This window comes from Rhinoderma darwinii, chromosome 4, assembly GCF_050947455.1.
Source record: "Rhinoderma darwinii isolate aRhiDar2 chromosome 4, aRhiDar2.hap1, whole genome shotgun sequence".
Lineage (NCBI taxonomy): Eukaryota > Metazoa > Chordata > Amphibia > Anura > Rhinodermatidae > Rhinoderma > Rhinoderma darwinii.
The window spans coordinates 363,778,982-363,801,976 of NC_134690.1; the positions used below are offsets into that span (position 1 = coordinate 363,778,982).

Genomic DNA, 22,995 nt, shown 5'->3' on the forward strand with positions numbered 1-22,995 from the left:
AAGGCCTGCGGTCTATACAGCGTTTTTTTGGGATTCACCAACTTCTACCGGCAATTTATCCCAAACTTCTCATCATTGACGGCTCCCATCTCTACCCTTACCAAGAAGAGTGTGAACGCCAAGGTTTGGACTCCAGAGGCAGAATCTGCATGTAATAGTCTCAAGAATGCCTTTACCTCAGCCTCAATCCTCCATCATCCTGACATCTCTCGACAGTTCTCGTTGTAGGTGGACACTTCCTCTGTTGATGCAGGTGCACTAATGTTTCAGAGAGGCCTCAAAGGAAAGGCAGTGATATGTGGCTATTACTCAAGACTTTTTTCCTCCGCAGAGCGCAATTACTCTATTGGGGATTGGGAGTTACTGGCCATTAAATTGGCTCTGGAGGAGTGGACACATCTGCTAGAGGGAGCAGCCCACCCCAACCTGATATACACGAACCACAAGAACCGTGCATATCTCCAGTCGGCTCAACGGCTGAACCCCTGTCAAGCCAAGTGGTCGCTGTTCTTCGCCCTGTTCCTGTTTGTGCTCCTCTTCTTTCCCGAGGACAAAAATGTGAGGGCCGATTCCCTGTCCAGGTCATTTGAAACAGAGGACACCGTGGAGCCTCCGCAAAGTATCATTGACCTATCCTGTATTATTTCTGCTAATCCTCTGCAAGTTAAAGACATCCCTCCGGGGAGGACTTTTGTGCAGTTGGCAGACAGGAGGAGAATCCTTTGCTGGGGGCACAGTTCCAAACTGGCTGGGCACACGCGTGCTCGTAAAGACCCAAGATCTGATTGCCCATCATTTCTGGAGGCCCACGCTGCCCAAAGATATTGTGGACTTTGTCTCGTCCTGCACTGTGTGTGCTTCCAACTAAGTTGCTCACTCCAAGCCTGCCGGTCTGCTCCAACCTCTGCCTGTGCCCAATGCTCCCTGGCAGCATATAGCAATGGACTTTGTCATTGACCTTCCTTCCTCTGCAGGATGCAATACGGTCTGGGTGGTGGTGGACCGGTTCTCGAAGATGGCTAATTTTATCCTGCTTACCGGCCTACCTTCTGCTCCTTCTGCTCCTCAACTGGCAAATCTTTTCATCAGCACATCTTCCGTTCGCATGGCTTGCCTTTTCATATCGTGTCTGATCGGGGGGTTCAGTTCACCTCGAAAAACTGGAGAGCCCTCTTTAAACTTCTAGACGTGAAGTTGGACTTTTCTTCAGCCTATCATCCCTAGTCTAATGGCCAAGTCAAGAGGATTAACCAAATCATGGAGAATTATCTTCGCCACTTCATCTCCATGCAGCATGATGACTGGGTACAGCTTCTTCCATGGGCCGAGTTCTCGTACAACAACCACACAAGTGAGTCCACTGCTTCTACACCGTTCTTCATTGTCTACAGCCAACATCCCCAAATTCCTCTTCCTGTTCTGGCTACATCCCAGGTGCTCGCAGCTTACTCTGGATTTGGAGATTTTCTACAGGTCTGGCAGCAAACCCGGTCCTCTATTCTGCAGGCAGTTGATCGCATGAAGCGAAAAGCAGATGCTAAGAGAAGTGAGCCACCTCTGTATCTTCCAGGTACCAAAGTCTGGCTATCCTCAAGGAATATACGGCTGAGGGTGCCGTCATACAAGTTTGCTCCCAGGTTCCTCAGACCCTTTGAGATCCTACAGCAAATCAACCCTGTCTCTTACAATCTTCGGCTGCCTCCTCCCCTCAGGATCCCCAACTCCTTTCATGTGTCCTGAACCGCTACACAAAAACGCCTAGACCTGCAGTTGCTCCCAGCGGTTCTTCCGATGTATTTGGGGATAAGGAGATCCTGGACTACAAAAAAGTAGGAGGAGGAACGTTTTATTTGGTGGATTGGAAGGGGTTTGGTCCAGAGGAGAGGTCCTGGGAGCCAGAAGAGAACCTCAATGCTCCATTAAAAAGTTTCTCTCTTGCTTTGGTCCCAAGAAGAGGGGCCGTAAGAGGAGGGATACTGTAACGCCCACAGCCGCGGACCATTGTGCTTACCTGCCTCCCGATGGCCGCGGCCATGGTCAAGTGAGTGCAAGCGGCATCTCCCTCCTGAGAGGCTCAGGCTCAGTGCACACACATGAGGAAAATCTGTAATTAGCTCATGATTACCTGGACTAAAAAAAGGGCTCTGCCCTTTCATTCATTGCCTGAGCATTGTTGTGTTTACCCACGTTAGTCTTGCAAATGGTCCCTTAGTGTTATCCTGTTCCCAGTGTTCCCATACCTGCTACCTGTATCCTGTATCCCCTGCTACCGTGGTTCCGGTGCCTTAGAAAGTTGGAGTCGTGTTGTGCCATCGGTCACGCCTGCTATGTTACACCACGCCTGGTGTCTGCTGCCAAGGTCCCAGCTGAGCCTAGCCATTACTACTGTCTGAACTGCTACAGGTACCCTTGTGCTTGGACTATATAGACATTGACTTGGTACACTGTTTGGCCAGCTGTTATCCTGCTACGAAGGTACGGGACAGTGGGTCCACATACCCACAGATCGTGACACCTATTTTCCAGGAAGAGAGTGAAGTGTTCTCTAGCAGCTGCTTCTGGGTACAAAAATAAGCATTAAAGCAGCTGCCTAGCATTGAGTGGAACTCTATTAAGTTTTACAGAAGGGCAGAAGTCCATAGTACATTCATACTTGTTCCTGGGCAGCAGCTTCCTTCCTTGCCTCTGCAGTACAAGCAGTGGTCAATGTGCACAACGTATATTGGTCTCTTTTCGGGAAAGGGGGTTCATAATGCTTTATATACAAAGCACATAAAATATAGCAAGGGACCTCCTGACACAATCTATAATAGGTCTGCCATAGAGGTGCATGAACCCTCTACGGTACCACTCTATGCCTTTGATGTCATACCATTATGTACAGAAAAACATTGTGGAATGCTCCATCAAACTCTGTATGTATGAAGGTATTTTTACCCAGAAATTTTGCTGGGGGAAAATGTCACTGTACACATGGGGTCCGATGGAGCCTGTACTGCAGTGTACGAAGGCTGTACTTCTTCAAACTATGGAGTCGTACAGGCTGTGTGCACTGCCGTACAAGCTCCATGTGTGTGCATGAGTTCTTAGGATATGGATTTCTTATTACTATAGAAACCATGAATTCTACACTTTACCAAAATATCTGTCCTCTGTCCATAAGCTGAAGCTAAAGCTCAAGTATAATTGGGTTATGCAGCAAGACAATGATCAAACACTCAAAAGTCTATATCTGAATGAATAGAATAAGAAACTAAAAGTTTGGGATTGGCCTAGTTAAAGTCTGAACTAAGGAAGAATGGCATAAGAATTTTCCACAGTGATGTGAAATACTGATATCAAATTATAGGAAGCTGCAGCTAAAGTTGGATCAGAAAGCATCCAGTGTGAAAAATATGCAATAATGACATCTGGACGGTGCCAAAAAATTGTAAGAGAGCCACGCTTGACATTTACATTTCTTTTATGCTATGCACAAATCAATGCATTTGAACTCTGATGTGTTTTATCTTATACGATCATGTTTCAGGTTTGGCTTTCAGTATGTCTTGGCACAAACAATTCATCGACCATCCAACATTGATAACGGAAAGAGAACATCTCAAAAAGCAGTTCATACTAAATATGTGATTTTCTTTTTTGATATAAAAAAAGTACATTCATTATTTTTATTACAACAAAAATAAAAATATTATCTTTTATAAATTCTTTCAGATACACCAAGATGAAGCTTCAAGTCAATCAAGAAGGGAAAATTCCTGTTAAAAAGTAAGTTGTTTGATTTTAAAGTGTATGGAAAACTTGTGTGGCTTTTGGGTTTTTTAATGACATGTATGCATACTGGGATAATATTCTCTTTTGCAATCTACTTTGTATGTATCCTCTGTACATGGAAGTTCCAGAAACCAGCTGTAAGTCGAATCCGTCAGTAAGCTGGACTGACAGCGGCTACTGTGTGCCTCATCTAATCCTAATACTGATAAAATCTGTTAGTTGCTGCCTAGATATCTTGGGTTCCTCACTTTTCTATCATCTTCCCCATCTTCTCAACACAAATTCCAAGGTCAAGTTCCCTAACAGTGTCGTCCAGCTTCTACCCCTAATACTGTGCCTGCTGTGCTGTCCAGTGCACCCCAATACTGTACTGTTCAAATATTAGTGCCATATAGATACTCCCCCTGAAAATACTAGTACCACACAGTGCCCCTATGGTAATTAGTGCCACACATAGTGCTATCAAAATGAATTGTGCCAAGCAAATATTGTCTCTGACAAACTATAATGCCCACTAAGTGCCCTAAAAAAATCATTTTGCATAGTAACCATAACAGTAACAGTTCTCATGCAGGGCGTCCAAAACTTATTGTGCAAAGCAGAGTGCCCTTATTAGTAATAGTGTTGCCCCATAGTGTCCCTAATAGTAATAATACTCCCCCAGAGAGCTTCATTAGTAATAGTGTCACCCATAGTAATAATGCTCCTCCAAAGTGCCCCTATTAGTAATAATGCTCTTCTACAGTACCCCATTAGGAATATTGTTCCCCCATAGTGCCTCATTACTAACACTGTCTGCTATAATACCCTCAATTGTAATAATACTCCCCCAAGTACTTATATTAGTAATAGTGCTCTACCACAGTGCCCTCATTAGAAATAGTGCTCCACACAGTGCCCCTATAAGTAACAGTGCCCCCAATCTTGACCTCAACTGTAATTCTCTTCCAATATGCCCCATGAGTAATAGTGCCCTTAATAGTAATAATGCTCCCCCAAAGTGCCCCATTAGTAATAGTGACCCCCGATAGTAATTATGCTAGCCCAGAGTACCCCTACTAGTAACAGTGCCCCCTAAAGTGCCCTCAAGTGTAAAAATTCTCCCCCAGAGATCCCTTATTAGTCATAGTGATCCTCCACAGTAGTAGTAGTAGTAGTGCCCCTATTAGTAACAATGTCTGCCATAATGCCCTTAATTTTAATATTGCTCCCCCCGAGTACCCCCATAAGTAAAAATGCTCTACCATAGAGCTCCATTAGTAATAGTGCCCCCCATGTGCTATCAATTGTAATAATTATCCTCCAGAGTGTCCTATTAGTAATAGTACCCCCAGTAGTAATAATGCTCCCAAGAGTACTCCCCCAAGTACTTATATTAGTAATAGTGCTCTACCACAGTGCCCTCATTAGAAATAGTGCTCCACACAGTGCCCCTATAAGTAACAGTGCCCCCAATCTTGACCTCAACTGTAATTCTCTTCCAATATGCCCCATGAGTAATAGTGCCCTTAATAGTAATAATGCTCCCCCAAAGTGCCCCATTAGTAATAGTGACCCCCGATAGTAATTATGCTAGCCCAGAGTACCCCTACTAGTAACAGTGCCCCCTAAAGTGCCCTCAAGTGTAAAAATTCTCCCCCAGAGATCCCTTATTAGTCATAGTGATCCTCCACAGTAGTAGTAGTAGTAGTGCCCCTATTAGTAACAATGTCTGCCATAATGCCCTTAATTTTAATATTGCTCCCCCCGAGTACCCCCATAAGTAAAAATGCTCTACCATAGAGCTCCATTAGTAATAGTGCCCCCCATGTGCTATCAATTGTAATAATTATCCTCCAGAGTGTCCTATTAGTAATAGTACCCCCAGTAGTAATAATGCTCCCAAGAGTGCCCCCATTATTAATAGTGGTCCCAATAGTAATAAAGCTAGGCCAGAATGCCCTCATTAGTAGCAGTGCCTTTATAGTGCACACAATAGTAATATTCCTCCACATAGTAATAATGCTCCTTCACAGTGCAACCAGGGATTTTGAGTAATAGTGTCCACCACAGTGCCCCATTAGTAATAGTTCTCCCGCACAGTGCCCCCATTAGTTACAGTGCCTCCCATAGTTCCCTCAATTGTAATAATGCTCCCTCAGTGTGCCCCCTTAGTAATAGTACTGCACCAACTGTGCCGTCATTAGTAATAGTTCGCAATCACAGTGCTCCTATTAGTAACAGTGCCCCCCACAGTGCCCTCAATTGCAATAATACTCCTCCATTGTGCCCTCATTAGTAACAGATCTCCCCAGAGTGTCCATATTTATAATAGTGCTCCCTTCATAGTGCCCCCAAAATTACGTGTACCAAAGACGAGGGGAAGAAATCCAATACTCACCTAACTCCCATTCCATGTTGCCTTCTGCAGTGCAGGCTTCTATTGAGCCGGGTGATGCATACTGACGCTGCAGCGTGGGAGCCAGCTCCCTTCCCAAATTCCTTTGCTATAGCGTCAGTTCGTTGATGCGTGCACAGTACCCGGCTTCATGGCAACCTGGACATTATTCAGTCATTATGGCAGAATAATCTTTGTTCTGCAGTACTGACTGAACTTTTGGCTGCGATATACTCGTCACCTGTTGGTGATCGACATGTCCTACCGTTCGGGACTTCCGTTCTCGCGAACTGTGTGGGTCCCAGTGGTGGGGCCCTCAGCGATTATACAGTCATCACATATCCTGTGGATAGGAGATATTTATTGATTCTGGAACAACCCCTAGAGAGTAAGGTATATGGAAGAGCAAATGCCAGTAGCCTGTTTTCTTCCTTTACCCTATAGTAATACCTTTCCGGTATTTATATATTAGTTGTTCTTGTATAAATAAAGTAGTTTGGAAAAGAAATAAAAAATATTGGTAAATGTTTTTTTTCATTGGTTAAAAGATCTAGGTTGGAGATAAATTATGCTTTTTTAACCATCAGACTTCTAATTGAATTATGGGGGTCATGAGCTGCTGTTAAGCTGTAGCTCAGTTAACTTTGAAACTGAGTAATCTGCAGCAACTTTTGGATTCATTTTATAACAGGGAGGACTTGCTCTTGTTGTTTGGACATGATAACAGCATTTAGATTTTATATTACTGTTTATCTTATGGTCATTTCTTCTACATCTGAAAATTATTTCCTACTTAAGATTTTTAATTAGAGTGTTATGTGAGTATTAAAAGTCAATCCTAACATCTGCTGACCTGATAAAATGCAGGCAAACTGTCAAGTAATAGCATAAATAAAAAGTACAATAGAAGATGACCTTGCCTCAGTGGAAAGTGGATACACAATACAAGCTCGAGATAAACAGAATTAATCAGGGTAAAGACTTTTATAAATTGTTTCTCATTAACAAAGCATAATAGCATGAAGACAGTAACTAATTTATTCTAATTTCGGAGGCAGCAAACTATCAAGTTAAGAGCCCTGTAATTACAAGGCTATATAGATGTTACATGGTTTGCCAAAGTAGAAAACGGACGCCTAAAATTTGATCTAAATACAATGCTGAGAAGACAAAGTATTGACCAAAAATAAGTTCAAAGTTCTGTTTCCTTTTATTTTCCTTACATATATATCTCTTATAAAGGACAGAGATTTGTTGTTCTAAAGCTGTTATTATATGGCCCAACATGGGCCGTGTAAACGAGCGCCGATCAACGAGAAAGCTTGTTGATCGGCACTCGTTTGCTCCTTTCACAAGGGGACGAGTGATTGTTACGCCGATCGCTGGTCCCCATACAGTTCTATCATGTCGGCAGCACATCTCTCTGTTTACACAGTGAGATGTACTGCCGACAATGATAATAGTTTAGGCATTTAAAATGATACAATTACCCACTAAACGAGCGTTTGCTCATTCATTGGCTGATCGTTGCCCTGTTTACACAGAGCAATTATCGGAAAAGAGTGTTCTGTGAGCGCTCCTTTGCCCGATAATTGGCTGAGGTAAAAGGGCCTTAATACAGATCTCCAAAATCCCTACATAGGCATAGATTCAAAGAAAACATTTTGGCTACGTGCAGCCACCTCTAGGTGGAGCCTAGGAGCTTACAGCATACTGGTTAACATTAAACAGTATGCAGTAAGCTCCTAACCTGACTCTAGTGGCAATTTGGGGAATAGGTAGAAAATTAGGGTAAACTGCAGTCACACCTGATTTTTAGTAAAGTAGCTTTAAAGGGGTTGTACCTATTAGGGAATATGGACATAATAGAGGGGGGTCCCCTGCTCATAATTCTCCATTATGACTAAGATCAAACAGTGATTATTGTTCTGGCGGACTTGAATATAATACATGTCTAGCTGGTTCTGGCTTAAATTAATGTAGCGTGTGCATTTTGTATGGGGTATGAACAGAATAACTAACGGTCATTTTTCTTCCTTTATATGGCTTCTGTGTGTTTAAAATGTGAAAAGTCCTAAATCACAGGGAAAAGCTATAACCACTCTTCATTTATCTGAACATTTATATGAAAAATGTAAATATCGTCAAAGAAAAATGAAGAATACTTCCAAAATGAATAATTTTCTTATTTTGAATTTGTCAAACTGAACATAAAAATGACTTTGTGCTTCCCATAGGCAGTACGCTGTGATATAATTTGACTCACCCGAGTTGCCCAGGTTTTCCTTTGAGAAGCAGACAGCTTTGTCATGCCTGCAGGGGCAGAGGGATGTTACAGGGCTGCCAGATCACTTTTTATCTGGATTTGACATCTCATAATGCTCTGTGAATGGCTGGATGATAGGGACAGAGATACATACAACCAAATTATGATAGCTCCATTAAGGTGGGGGGGGGGGTCACATTTTATTCGTATCTGATACAAATAATGCCTTCTCTGATTTATATTTATGAAGTAGGGACATATAAGGAGAGAGAACCACATGGCAAAAATAAATAATGGGCAAATGGGGGGGGGGGGTCTCATGGTATACAGATTTATATAGCTCCCATTGAGTTTAATTCGAGCTATCTAATCCATATGCAGTTAGTTCCCCATAGTCGTGGCGACATTCAGCCAGAAATATATAATTAAGTGAGAATAACAGAGCTACTATATACAAATGTATTATTAAATTAATCTGCACAGAATTTTGGACCTAAAAACCAAATGGAGGACATTAACTTAATAAAGGCCCAGTACATTTGATGGGACTCTCCCTGGGGAATGGTGTCCATTCTGAGTTCTGTTATGGGGCCCTTTAAAGGCTGACTTTATAGTATGAACACTTCAACCTTGCATATTTATACTGCAAGCAATAGCCACTTTTTTGCAGCACTTCTCTTTTATCTAATAATATAGCAATGACAGCAGCAGTTTCCCTTAAAATAAAGGTCATCTTTTAACACCACATTTTTTAAAAATAGCTTTATCGTTTTTAGAGCTTCGTTTTTCTGATGCATGCGATTCGGAGCTCTTTATCAGTTAAATGATAATTCTACTACCACTAGAGGGAGCTTACTTCTGGAAGCGAGGCCACATGCATTGTACCAGGGCAACACTTTCCGAACAAAATCTCCTCCACTGGTAAGAAGGGAAGGACCCAAAAAGGTGCAGATCGTCTTACAAAAGGGGATAATCAAAGACACAATATACCATTATGAAACCTGCTCCACACAACTTGGACTGTGCATAACGAATCGTTTCATATCTTACATTCCTTGAATTTATTTTTGTATTATTTATTTGAACCCCCTTATTATTATGTACCCTGATGTACTCCGCAAACTTTATTCCCTGGAGCTGCATGCCGCTCCTTCCCTTCTGAGCCCTGTTGTGTGCCCAGGCTGTTGATTACAGCCACATGTGGGGTATTACCGTACCCAGGAGAATCTGCATAACAATTTATGGGGTGTGTGTCTCCAGTGGCACAAGCTGGGCACAACATATTAGCCACTGAAATGGCATAAATGTTGCAAATGTGTGATTTTCACTCTGCACATCCACCCCGCATTAAATTCTGTTAACACCTATAGGGTCAAAATGCTCACTACACCCATAGATAAATGCCATAAGGGGTGGAGTCTCCAAAAGGTGGTCACTTCTTGGGGGTTTTCACTCTGCAAATGCGACATGGCACCGAAAAACCATTAAAGCAAAATTCATTCTCCAAAAGCCAAATGGTGCTCCTTCCCTTCTGAGCAGTGCAGTTTGAACAAAGAGCAGGGTACAACCAAAAAGGGAGTAATGCCATAATTGGGAGAAATTGTGTGACACATTGTGGAATGCTTTTTCTCCTGTAACCCTCGCGAAAATGCAAAAATTGAGCTAACTACATAATTGTTGAAAAAACATTTATTTTTCTATTTTTGCAGCTTCATTCTAATCAATTCTCACACCCGTGGGGTCAAAAGGCTCACTACACCCCTAGATGAATGGCTTGAGGGGGTTTTGTTTCTTTTTTACACCGTACTGGTACCTCAGGGCTTTGCAAATGGGACATAGTGCCAAGAAACTAATCCAGCACAATCTGCACGCCTTCTGAGCCCTGCCGTGTGCCCAAAGATAAGTTTTTGAGGGCACATGATGTATTTACGTGTTTGAGAGAAATTGCTTAAGAATTTTTTGGGTTATTTCTCCTACATTTGTATAAATGTAAATAATTTGAGGTAAAACTACATAACATTAAAAAAATATATATTTGTATTTTTTATAGCCCAATTTTAAGATATATTTTTTTAAACATCTGTGTGGTCAAAATGCTCAATACGCCACTAGATAAATTCCTTGAGAGTTGCATTTTCCAAAATGGGGTCTTTTTCGGGTGTTTCTTATATTTTGGTACCTCAAGCCTCTTCAAACGTGAAATGGTGCCTAGCAAATATTCGAATAAAAAGGAGGCCACAAAAACCACAAGGCACTCCTTCGTAGTGAGGCCTATGTTTTAAGTCCAGTAGCACACTAGGGCCACATATGTAATATTTCTAAAAACTTCAGAATCTGGGTAATAAATATTGAGTTGTGTTTCTCTGCTAACAACTGCTGTGCTACAAAAAAATAAAAGGATTAATATTAAATATTTGTAAAAAAATAGAATTTTTTAATTTTACCTCCTCTTTGCTTTCATTGCTGTAAAGCACCTATAGGGTTAATAAACTTATTAAATGCGGTTTTGAATACGTTGAGGTGTGCATTTTCTAAAATTAGTTAATTTATGAGGGGATAAGTAATATGTAAGCCCCTCAAAGCCACTTCAAAACTTAAGTAGTGCTTAAAAAATAGATTTTGCTGATTTTGTTCAAAATTTGAAATACTTCTATTAAACTTATGTCTTTATAACGCCATAAAAAAATTCAATTAAATAAAAAAAATTATTCATACATAAAGAAGACATATAAACCTTATTTATTTATTTTTAAAAATGTGTGGTATTGTTTTCAATCTTAGAAGCAGAGGATTTCAAATATAGAAAAATTCTACTTTTTCAAAATCTTTACATTTCTTTTTTTTTTTTTATAAATAAAGAGTAAACAATTTGACCACCCAATTAAAGTTTAATGTGTCACGAAAAACAATGTCAGAATCACTTCGATAAGTAAAAGCATTTCAAAATTATTACTACGTAAAATGGCATGTCAGATTTGGAAAATGGGACTGCGTCCTGAAGTCCAAAACAGGCCGTGTCCTTAAGGGCTTAAATTGAGCTAAATTTTAAATAAATTCGAATAAAAACATAAAAAAAATAGAGGTAGCTGCTTCAATATTCCAAAACGCTGTGAAATTAAAATAATTAATTATGTAGATCTATTTTTCAATATCATTTGGGAATTTACCAGCAAGGATATGCTTAACAAGCAGGGAACGAAGATGAAAGGAAAAGTGAAAATTGTCTCAGGCAAATCAGATCATGGTAAGCTTTAGATTTTTAGTAGGTCAAATGAAATTATAATGATAATGTAAGAATATCGACCGAGAGACTGTCAAGGAGAGAGTTCTCATTTTAGGGTATTAAGCAGATCACACTCTGCTGCAACATTCTAGAAATGCATTGTTGATTCTGCTCTAGTTTAAAACCTACAAAACGGTGAAATCATATTAGGATAGGATAAAACGAATTAATTTTCCGCTAGATTTTCGTTCAAATAAAGCAATACATAAAGACTTCATTACATTTCTTTATTTTTTTTCTTTATAGCATATACCGTATATTCTCTGCAGACAGAAAACGAGTGGAAACTGCATTAGAGTCTTGTAATCTTCCATCTGGCAGAGTAAGTATCTGAGAGGAAGGCGCAGAACGTTATGTGTATTCCTTGTCAAGAAGAAGTTTATGGAATAATAAAGCAAAATGTAAAGATAAAACATTCCTAATGATTTCGGCTTTCATAATTGTATAAATGTTCCCAGTGTTAATGTAACCCCTCATCGAGGTTTAGTTGTGAATGTGTAAACTATAGTACATACTACTCGCATTGGCAATACGTGGTTCTGTCTGAGAGTGGAAATTTCTATTAGAATAAAAGAAATTCTGCTTTCAGGTTCAGCTGTTATAGTAGCCTAGAAATATGCTTGTCTACTTTAATTTACATAAACAAATTTAATAAGACGATTAAAAAAATTATTTATACTGTTACTGGCTCTGAAAGGAGAATACACCCAAATGTCTGCCTTATCTATATTTGCAAGCTATTGTTCCTTGTTATCAGTCATTTTAGGCAGGAGAGGGCCTAACAGTAGTGTGAAAAATATTTGCAGGTTTTTATTGTTTTTCGTGAATTTAAACTTTAAAACGTAGAAAGGTAACTTCTAGAATAAGCTGAAATATGTAAATACATGTGAAATAACACTATATCTGACCATTATATGGCTTGTATATGGCATTTTTCAGTAGTTTTCCCCAATTGTAGGATATGTTTCTGATTATCAGTTTTCTGTGAGCTCAGTGCCAGAGGGGGGGAGTAGACTGTGCTGTGTATGGGAGACATCAAAGCAGCAGGAGAGAAGAGGAGTATCCTGCTTCTCTATATAAACACACACATATAGAAGCATCAGCAACATGGAGGAGATTATATAGCAGTAATGAGTAGTGTGACTGTAAATCCAGCAGTGGGGGGGGGGGGGGTATAACACTTACTTGAAGCTGCGTCTGTGTCTCTCTCCTAAGTCTCTCTGCACCAGCTCCCTCATCCCCATCTCCTCTCCACAGACTTCTTGGGGAAGCTATAATCTGATCCCCCAGTGAAGCTTAGATTCTCTCAGCTCTACTGATTCTCTGAGTCAACTCTGAATTAACGAGGCAGGGTGGGGAGGAGAAAAGTAGTCTGATAAGTGGAGAAAAGGGCATTTTTCTATAATAAAATATATTAGAAAGTTTCTTCTGTTTGCTTGTACTATCGATTTATGAAAAACAATTAAAAGTGTAGGTGCTCTTTACGTTAATTATAAAAAATAAAAATAAATGTACCAAAATCGTGCAGCCATTTGCCACCACATGGTGGCATTGGTTTCAACCGCACGCAAACAACGCTACTTAAAGTTTGGGCTCCACACAGCATCACCTGTGATTAATCATAGGATTAATGTGACTCAACCTCAATGTTTTCCTACGGGAAAAAAATTGCTAGTGCACTTATGACCATCGATAAAGTCAGAATTTGAGAGTTACTGTAAAATCATGGCATAACCGCACCGCAACCTCAATGTTTTTCTATGAGACAGTCTAATTTGATTGCAATAGTTGTAAGTTCGTTTGCAATTTTTTTTTCCCATAGGGAAATTTTGATTTTGTGGCGTAATAATCCTATAAATTCAACTCAACTTGTTGGGTAATAAAGGCATTTGACTGAAGACTTCATAGAAAACTGCCATGAATACCACTTCAAAAATCATGACACCAAATAAAATACCACACCTATTTTTTATTTATTTAAAAAAAAAAAGGGGGTAATGCATGCAAAACGCTACAAATCCTATTCAGTCACAGCAAACATCTGTCAACAAAAAACAAAAAATAGACCCAAATATTATGTGATTCCAGCCTAATGTCACTTATTAACTTGCAGTCTGCTTTGGGCTGCCCACACTTTGCTCTATAAATTGTCCTCTACAGGCTCTAGGTGGCCACAAGATCACTTGTGTGGACTATAGAGACTTAATACACGCCATAATTCTGCGGCTGTCGTGAAGAACATGGAATCCTTCTAATTGAATTTCTGCAATAAATCTGTCACGTAAATATCTGCGACTATCCCATACATCTGAATGCGATTTGCAGAAATCTATGAACTTGCTGCAAAAACAGTCTCATTCAGATGGATTGAATTAATTTTCAGTTGCAGTAATTTCTGCAGCAATTCTGCTGCGTTTGAATATACAGGGTGGGCCATTTATATGGATACACCTAAATAAAATGGGAATGGTTGGTGATATTAACTTCCTGTTTGTGGCACATTAGTATATGGGAGGGGGAAACTTTTCAAGCTGGGTGTTGACCATGGCGGTCATTTTGAAGTCGGCCATTTTGTATCCAACTTTAGTTTTTTCAATGGGAAGAGGGTCATGTAACACATCAAACTTATCGAGAATTTCACAAGAAAAACAATGGTGTGCTTGGTTTTAACGTTACTTTATTCTTTCATGAGTTATTTACAAGTTTCTGACCACTTATAAAATGTGTTCAAAGTGCTGCCCATTGTGTTGGATTGTCAATGCAACCCTCTTCTCCCACTCTTCACACACTGATAGCATGCAGCCAGCGGGCCCCTAACGCACTAACAAATAAAGTTATGGCTCTTGGAATGTGGTGTTACAAAAACACATTTTACTTGCTTCTTCAGTGCAAAAGTAGTAAAATATTTTTAAAAAAACTAGACATAATTGGTAACACCACAATCACAATGACATATAGAATAAGAATACTGTAAAAATTTAAATCCCAACAGCAATAGCGGATTTCATATTTTTTCCAATTCTTCCCCCAATTTTTTTAAAATAAAATTTAAAGGTGTTTTTGTCTCCACAAACATTTACATTATATTCACAGGATGTACTATTAATGTCTGATTGGTCTGAAAGGTAGCCGCCGCATCCAGGCAGAGCATAGGTGCACAACAGGACGGGAATGTGGAAACAGCGTAGCCAGCTCAGCTATGTCGTTTCCATAACTTCCATAGAAGTTAATGTTAGAAGTTGTCAGTCAACCGCAAAGGCGATGGGGAGGGGGGTCAGAACTTAGCAGTGGCAACATACCTCTGTTACATATCTTTTTCTTTAATAATTGTAAAAAATAAAAAAAAAATTCTCACTGTTTGATGTGCAAATTAGGTTCCAAGTGTTCGCCATGTCTGGCTTCCTGAGTTCTAACCCCTCCCTAACCGCTGCCCTATGCAGTTAACTGATGGCTCATCTTCTTCGTGGTAGCTTTTCTCTTTAAGTGGTTACATTTAAAATGTATGAAAAGGAAAAATACCAGCTTGTTCTTTTTTTCTCATGCACTGAATTGACATTACCATATGGGATTACATATGGCATACAGCATCAATGTCATTAATTTTTAATTGTAACCATATTATTTTTTTGAGAATTGAAAGTAAAGCAGACACATGAGTTTCTTAACTAACACAGATAAAAGTATGCAAGTACTGTTTTTTTTATGTTTTTGGGACATTTAATATTTGAAAACATATATAGCAAATATATAGCGTATAAACGTTTATTGTTACATTTGAGAAACTCGTAGAAAAGGGTGTTTAAAGAGGCTTTATACGGTTAGAAAGAAAAACAAATAAAATTCTCCAAAATGCTAAAATAACAAATTTTCCACTATGCTTACCTCCAGAGTTCTTAAAGAGGCTCTGTCACCAAATTTTGCAACCCCTATCTGCTATTGCAGCAGATAGGCGCTGCAATGTAGATTACAGTAACGTTTTTATTTTTAAAAAACGAGCATTTTTGGCCAAGTTATGACCATTTTTGTATTTATGCAAATGAGGTTTGCAAAAGTACAACTGAGCGTGTTTAAAAGTAAAAGTCCAAGTGGGCGTGTATTATGTGCGTACATCGGGGCGTTTTTACTACTTTTACTAGCTGGGCGTTCTGACGAGAAGTATCATCCACTTCTCTTCAGAACGCCCAGCTTCTGGCAGTGCACAGACACAGCGTGTTCTCGAGAGATCACGCTGTGTCGTCACTCACAGGTCCTGCATCGTGTCGGATGAGCGAGGACACATCGGCACCAGAGGCTACAGTTGATTCTGCAGCAGCATCAGCGTTAGCAGGTAAGTCGATGTAGCTACTTACCTGCAAACGCTGATGCTGCTGCAGAATCAACTGTAGCCTCTGGTGCCGATGTGGCCGACACGATGCAGGACCTGGGGCAGGAAGTGAGTGACGTCACAGCGTGATCTCTCGAGAACACGCTGTGTGTCTGCACTGCCAGAAGCTGGGCGTTCTGAAGAGAAGTGGATGATACTTCTCGTCAGAACGCCCAGCTAGTAAAAGTAGTAAAAACGCCCCGATGTAACACGCATAATACACGCCCACTTGGACTTTTACTTTAAACACGCCCACTTGGACTTTTGCAAGCCTCATTTGCATAAATACAAAAATGGTCATAACTTGGCCAAAAATGCTCGTTTTTTTAAAAATAAAAACGTTACTCTAATCTACATTGCAGCGCCTATCTGCTGCAATAGCAGGTAGGGGTTGCAAAATCTGGTGACAGAGCCTCTTTAATTACCCCAGTTGCCAGTGTTCAGGTCCCCTACACATCAGCGGGCTGACCAATCACGGTCCACTGCAGTGACATTTTCACGTCCATAGTGACCATGAGGACACTATAGTGGACCGTAGTTAGCCGCTCTTGTGACGTGTAGTCCTTATGGACTCAAAAACATCACGCAGGATTGTAAACAGAAACTGTGTGGCCCCAAAAAGCAGCAATGGTGGAACGGTATAAAAAGGTCATGTTTACTCTGTGTTTTAAAATTCATTTTAAAAATGCCTGCAGTTTGTAGTGTTTTTTTACAGGATTTTTTTACTTGTGACATTTTGTGCAGGTGTTTTTAAAATTCTATTTAGAAGCCTATGGAGAAAGTAACCTAAAAAAAAAAAAAGAACCATACCTGCAGCATGCTGCAATTTGATAAAAACACCACTGACCCCCCCAAAATGCCACTAAACACCACAAACAGAAAACGCTGTATATAGAAATGTTTATATTTTACTATAGACCTTCAACATTCATCTGACTGCAGCATTTTAGCCCCCCCCCCCCCACCAAAAAAACATTCATTAAAAATGTAATTTAACGCTGTGTGTGAAACTGGCCTGAAGATAAATATATTGAGAATTATAATATCTTAGCATTTAGCCAGTTTAATTTTTTAACAAAGGAAATGACAACATTTTATATTATTGTAGATCATAGTAGACACGTGATTGGGGATGTCAATCCCAATGAATATTTATAACATTAAAAAAATGAACAGTTTAATTAATCTAATTAAACTTCTGCTTCCCCCTGCACTGTGCAGTGATGTGCAGGGGAAGCCGCCAGACATCAGACATAGTTTGAGATCTGCTTGGTTGCTTCTTCGTACTTACGGGAGATGTTTGATCCCAAGTGGTTTAAACTAAAGTCTTGTTTTGTTTTTTGCAAGCGTTCATAAAGTATATTTTGAACAAAGACAACAATAACTACTTCTACTAATGTTTCAGTGATGAGTTTTAGTACATTTTTGGAATCTGCAAATGACGAATGTTGTCGACAGGTGAAAAATCAGTACTGTGAAAAAACCCAAAACTTTAACCACCAATTAGTAGAAGAGTATTGGGTCGTCTTTTGGGATTTTCTTATCACATATTGATAATAGTGTTAAATATTATAAGATAGTTGTATGTTTTTTTTTCTCCTTTTTCTTCATTTTCTTAAAATGTACTAAAAATATAAAACAGGCTTTTCCTTGGGTTATGATGGTGGAGGAATTCATGACTAATTTTTAAGTGTAACCCATCTTGATGTCTTTCCAGCAGATAGGATAAGCAACAGGATAGGTGATTCATAAATCATCCATACAGTAAAACAAGACTCACATTTTAATGTTTGACAGTGACTAGTCCGGTTTTTATTGTTACTACCGAGATGGCTAAATACAGTAGTACAACCTTTTTTGTATGGTGTGCCAATTAAAAAACAAAAGATGATGTACTCAGTGTGCCATGCAACATGAACATCATATAACACATAGTGTTACCATGTATGTGACATAAGACAATCAATTAGTTTATTAAACTTACATTTCACAGTGACCCTTGTGCCTTGTTCGCCACACATAGCACACACAGCTCGTCTTTTTGTTGAATATATCCATACAAAAGTTTCCAGTCTTGTTGCACAAACGAACGTCCACTTTAGCGCATATAGCTGCCCTATTATACTAAGTCTCAGTCCTGTTTAACTGGTGCCAGTTCCCTTTAAGACTCTCTCTCGCTTCAAGAGCCCAAATGTTTGTAAGTATACACAGGCAACAGTCTTTTCTTTTGTTGGTGTAGAAAACTTACACTCAAAGTTTACTTGTGTAAGACAAGTCTATACTAGAAATCTGTTAGAAACCTGTTATTAGTGTATAAGTGAAATCTACAAGAACATAAGTTGACTTAAATGCCCTCCTCAGCAGTAGCTCCTCTTTTGTCCCTAGTCTTTCTTCTGGCTGGCAGGTTGAGCGGTGGAGATCGCATTGCACAAAGGGGCAACTGAAAACTTGCTTGCTGTGGTTGACTAAAACCTGACACAGCACCGATCTGCAGGGTAACGCTCCATTCAGTCCCCCGCTCCTCACACTTAGGCCTCATGGCCACTTCAGTTATTCTCGTCAGGGTGCTATCCGTTTTTTTAACTGACAGCACCCTGACACATTCATTTCAATGGGGCCATGCAAACTTCTGTTGTTTTAACGGAACTTTGTGGCCGTTCCGTCAAATATAGGACCGGTCCTACTTCTGTCCATTTTTGACGGAACAGACTCGGCTTCTTCATTGATTTTGTCTGTGAAACAACGGACTGCACATAGAAGCCATCCGTGTGCGGTCCGTGTTTCATGGATCCATCATTAACGGCCATATGACTGCCAACGGAAGTGAATGAGGCCATACTCTAAGTTAATAAGAGGAGGAGACTGAAAGACCAAACTGTAGAGCGGTGCTGCATTGTGTGCTTGGTGGCGCTGGATACCGGAAAAGAGCAGCACTACCGTGTGTGCTTGCCAAGCAAACAAGTGAGTGCTGCTCTCTCTACCAGTGTCCGGCGCCGTCAAGCACAGTGAGCACACAATTAAGCAGTGGGAGAGAGAAGCGCGCACACGTGCCACAGGTTACCGACCCCTATAGTAGCACAAAGCTCTCTTCTGTCCTGATTCTACGCTGACAGCTCATATTTATACCGATACCTTATACCACAGTGCAGCTGTGTGAAAGTAGGGCTTTGTCTGTTTGGATTTTCAGCTTCTGAATGTATATTCGAACTTTCCCATTCACTGACAGAAAGCCGTGTTCTTAAACTGCATAACTTTTCAATATTCAACTATTACACATTATTTATAACCCCTCTAATAAGGACATTTTGACAGTATCATTAAAACAGTAATTTACCTAATTTTATCACCACCGTAAGAAATTCTCATTATCTAGGTTTTTACCATTTTATCTCTTTGCCATTTGGATTTGGCTTTTTATGCTGAGGATTGTGACCAAAACATCTGTTCTTATTCTAAATCTGTGTTTTTTATTCCACAGAGCGATTCCATTCCTCAAGATGACTTCACACCAGAAATGTACACTGTCTTTATAAATAACCTGTGTCCTCGACCTGAGATAGACAATATCTTCTCAGAGTTGTAAGAAACTTTTCCATCCTGTATATGTGTATGGATGTGTGGGGATAACTCATTTTAATTATGGGATAATACTCAGAATCTTTTTTTTTTTTTCAAAGGGTTAGAATAGACAAACCGTAACGCTCTGTACTAGAGTATAAATCCAAGAGCATACCTGGATGCTGGTCCCCAGCTAGCATAGACGGGACTTGGGTGATGGCTCAGGAGTGGTAACGCTGAGTAGCACGGTGTAGCAGGAACATAGATACTGTGGAACCTGGTAGAAATGGAGCTGCGCTCCAGTGCAGGAGATGTTTGACATCAAGCATGGAAAAATGATGACTGGACTGTCATTAAGTTGGCGCTGGCTAAACCAGGGTTGCGAAACCAAAGGAATTTCATCACCCTTAACCCCAGAAAGCGGTATGGACAATACTGTTAGGATTCCCTTGTTGCGGTCCCCAGGAAAGTCCCCAATAGATAGACAAACTGCAGATGATGGGTATATTCTGTGTAGTAGTCAAATGGATCCAGGTCGGTAAGAAGTAAGCAGTTTTAAGTCCAGAAACGAGTATCAGGAGCAAGATCAGGGTCAGGCCAGAGATAAGTAAACAGATTATCAAATCGAGCAAAGTCAAAACAAAGCCTGATCAAACACAGGGAATCACAGGAAGTCAATAGGAAAACACCTGGAAACTCCCCACCGGGGCTGAGAATTGAGGCCTCATGCACACGAACGTATTTTTTTCCTCCCGTAAATACTGGCGTAAATACGGGTCCTCACGTATTCAACCCATATTCCACCAGTATTTACGGACCCGTACGCGTAAATATGGGTCCGGTTTCACCAGTATTTCACCCGTATTTACGGACCCGTTTTCTCTGCACTAATCGGCAGCCCCTTCTCTCTATCAGTTCTGAATAGAGAGAAGGGGCAGCCAATTTGGGCAGAGTTTCCGCAGCGATTGAAAGTAAAAGAAGTAAAGTAAAAGAAGTTAATACGTACCCCGGCCGTTGTCTTGGTGACGCAACCCTCTTTTGACATCCAGTCCGACCTGCCTGTGATTGGCTGCAGCGGTCACATGGGATGAAACGTCATCCCGGGAGGCCGGACTGGAGGAAGAAGCAGGTAAGTTAACTTTTGTCACTGTCCCGGGTGCTGAAAGAGTTACTGCCGATCAGTTAACTCTTTCAGCACCCTGGACAGTGACTATCCCCTGACGTCGCCTAGCAACGCTCCCGTAATTACGGGTGCACACACGTAGCCACCCGTAATTACGGGAGCCCCATAGACTTCTATGGGCCTGCCCGTGCCGTAATTACAGCCTGAAATAGGACATGTTCCATATTTTTCAAGCATAAGCATATGGGAAGGTACCCGTGGCCAATAAAAGTCTATGGGCCCGTAATTACGGGCCGTAATTACGGCCCTTGATTACGGGCGTTTTTACGTTCGTGTGCATGAGGCCTAAATCTGTAATGAATATATTGCTTCCCTCACAGCCTCCACGTCATCCCCTTGTGACCGGACCTTGATCCTTCATCTGAGCCATTCACAGTGCAGAGCAGGGACCTGTGTTCATCCAGTGCCCTCATTAGTCTAGTTATTATTACTTCTAAATGCAATATTGTCAGTAATATATACATTCATATTGCTGTTTTGCAGTGGCACAAAAAGTAAACCATACCTCACTGCTGACCAGATGACAGAATTCATTAACTCTAAGCAGCGGGATCCACGGCTAAATGAAATTCTGTATCCACCACTGAAACAGGAACAAATCCAGCTGCTAATTGAGAAATATGAGCCTAACAGCAGCTTGGCAACAAAAGGTGAGACAATTACATGTCAACAAACAGCATGCAGTTCCGTATTTATTGTATGAAATATTTTAGATAGTAGCATTGCATTAGAAGATACATGCATGATGCTAAGAATTACTCATCACCTAATATTGCTTTGTATATACAGTTGTGTATGATGAGTGCTGTGCAGTAGCGTACATAGAGGAAAGGGGACCCCATAGCACATACTGAAATGAGGCCCACATCTACTTGTTTTGTCCCATCTCCTTTCCATGAACCTTGGATCCTTGTTTCTAGGGTCTGTAAACAACCATTAAAATAAGGGATTAGACCAACTTGGGCTGGGCCTCTACTCTCCAGGGGTGGTATTGCAGCTGCTTGGACAGCCTCTATGGTATGTATCCCCTTGGCTCTATGGATAAACACCCATTTAGTCTTTAATGGTTTATACTCCTTAACAATGGCAGATTGGCCATTATGATGGTGTTTCCCTATAATTAGTTGGAGTTTCACTATAATTTTCACATTTAATTGAATGTCAACAATTGGATGATTTTATCCTTCTCAAATATCCTCCACTTTCTTGAATCCCCCAGTATAATCTATAGTTACTTATGTTGGAAAAAAGGAGAAACTTATCCACTTACTGTAAAGAATCCTTCCCATGTTGATGATAGAAGCACCTTTCCTCCGCGCATAAATTATTATTTAGATATAGGGCTAGAGCAGAGCAACACAGGATTTCTCTCCCCAAAGAAAACTAAAAGTTAAGTTTTAAGTTGGGGTGGGAGAGGGACCAAACTGAATTGTTGCCCCGGCTAAAAGAAAGCATAACTTCGCCTCTGGATCTAGTGGTTATAAGTTAAAGTGTACACCCAGTTATGTAGAAAAGCGGTCAGTATGGAAGCTAGCAATGTAGGATAAAATTATATTCTTCAGCACTAGATAACATACTGAAGCCTAGGAGGCAAAGCAGGAATCATAACTTAGAAATGTTCTAAAGATAGATCCTCTACTACATTTTAAATAGCATTAATAAATCAAGTCAAACATATATCGTGTCTTTCTTATACTGTAATATCAGGTCTCTTGCAGTTGCAAGATAATGAGGTGTGTAAAAAAAAGACTAAAAATCTAATTAACTGAGTAATAAGCAAATATTAATCTATTAATCTGAACACATATGAAATCAGATATTTTTGTTCTATAAAGAGATCAAGACTTCGTATCGTTATAACTTGAGTATTAATATATTTTTAGATCTAACATCGGTTTCTCAAAAACATTTACCACGGCCCATTTAGCAAAGTCTCCTAACTGTGTGCTAATTGCATCCTATAGTGCGTATATATCTGCCAGCATATTGGGATATTAACGTTTGCTTCTGCATGAATAACGCAAAAAATAAATCCCTGTGATATGTACTTGAAGACACATACCGTGTCTTACTTTCTTTTTATCCCCAAAAGCCCCACTATGTCTTACTTTCGGGGTATGTCTTATATTGGAAAAAAATTGTCGAATTATTATTTATATTTTTTTCACAAACTTTATTTAACTGTTTTACA

At 40.2% G+C, this 22,995-nt stretch overlaps 1 protein-coding gene across 1 annotated transcript in view; it reads left to right on the forward strand.

Moving 5' to 3' along the window:
- The window catches only part of PLCB1 (phospholipase C beta 1), a 612,909-nt gene that overhangs the window by 368,211 nt on the left and 221,703 nt on the right, over positions 1–22,995 (forward strand). The window contains exons 6-9 of the mRNA XM_075863061.1: positions 3,715–3,768; positions 11,947–12,022; positions 19,542–19,642; positions 21,288–21,454. Coding sequence (XP_075719176.1) covers positions 3,715–3,768; positions 11,947–12,022; positions 19,542–19,642; positions 21,288–21,454 — 398 coding nt within the window. The remainder of the gene's footprint in view (positions 1–3,714; positions 3,769–11,946; positions 12,023–19,541; positions 19,643–21,287; positions 21,455–22,995) is intronic.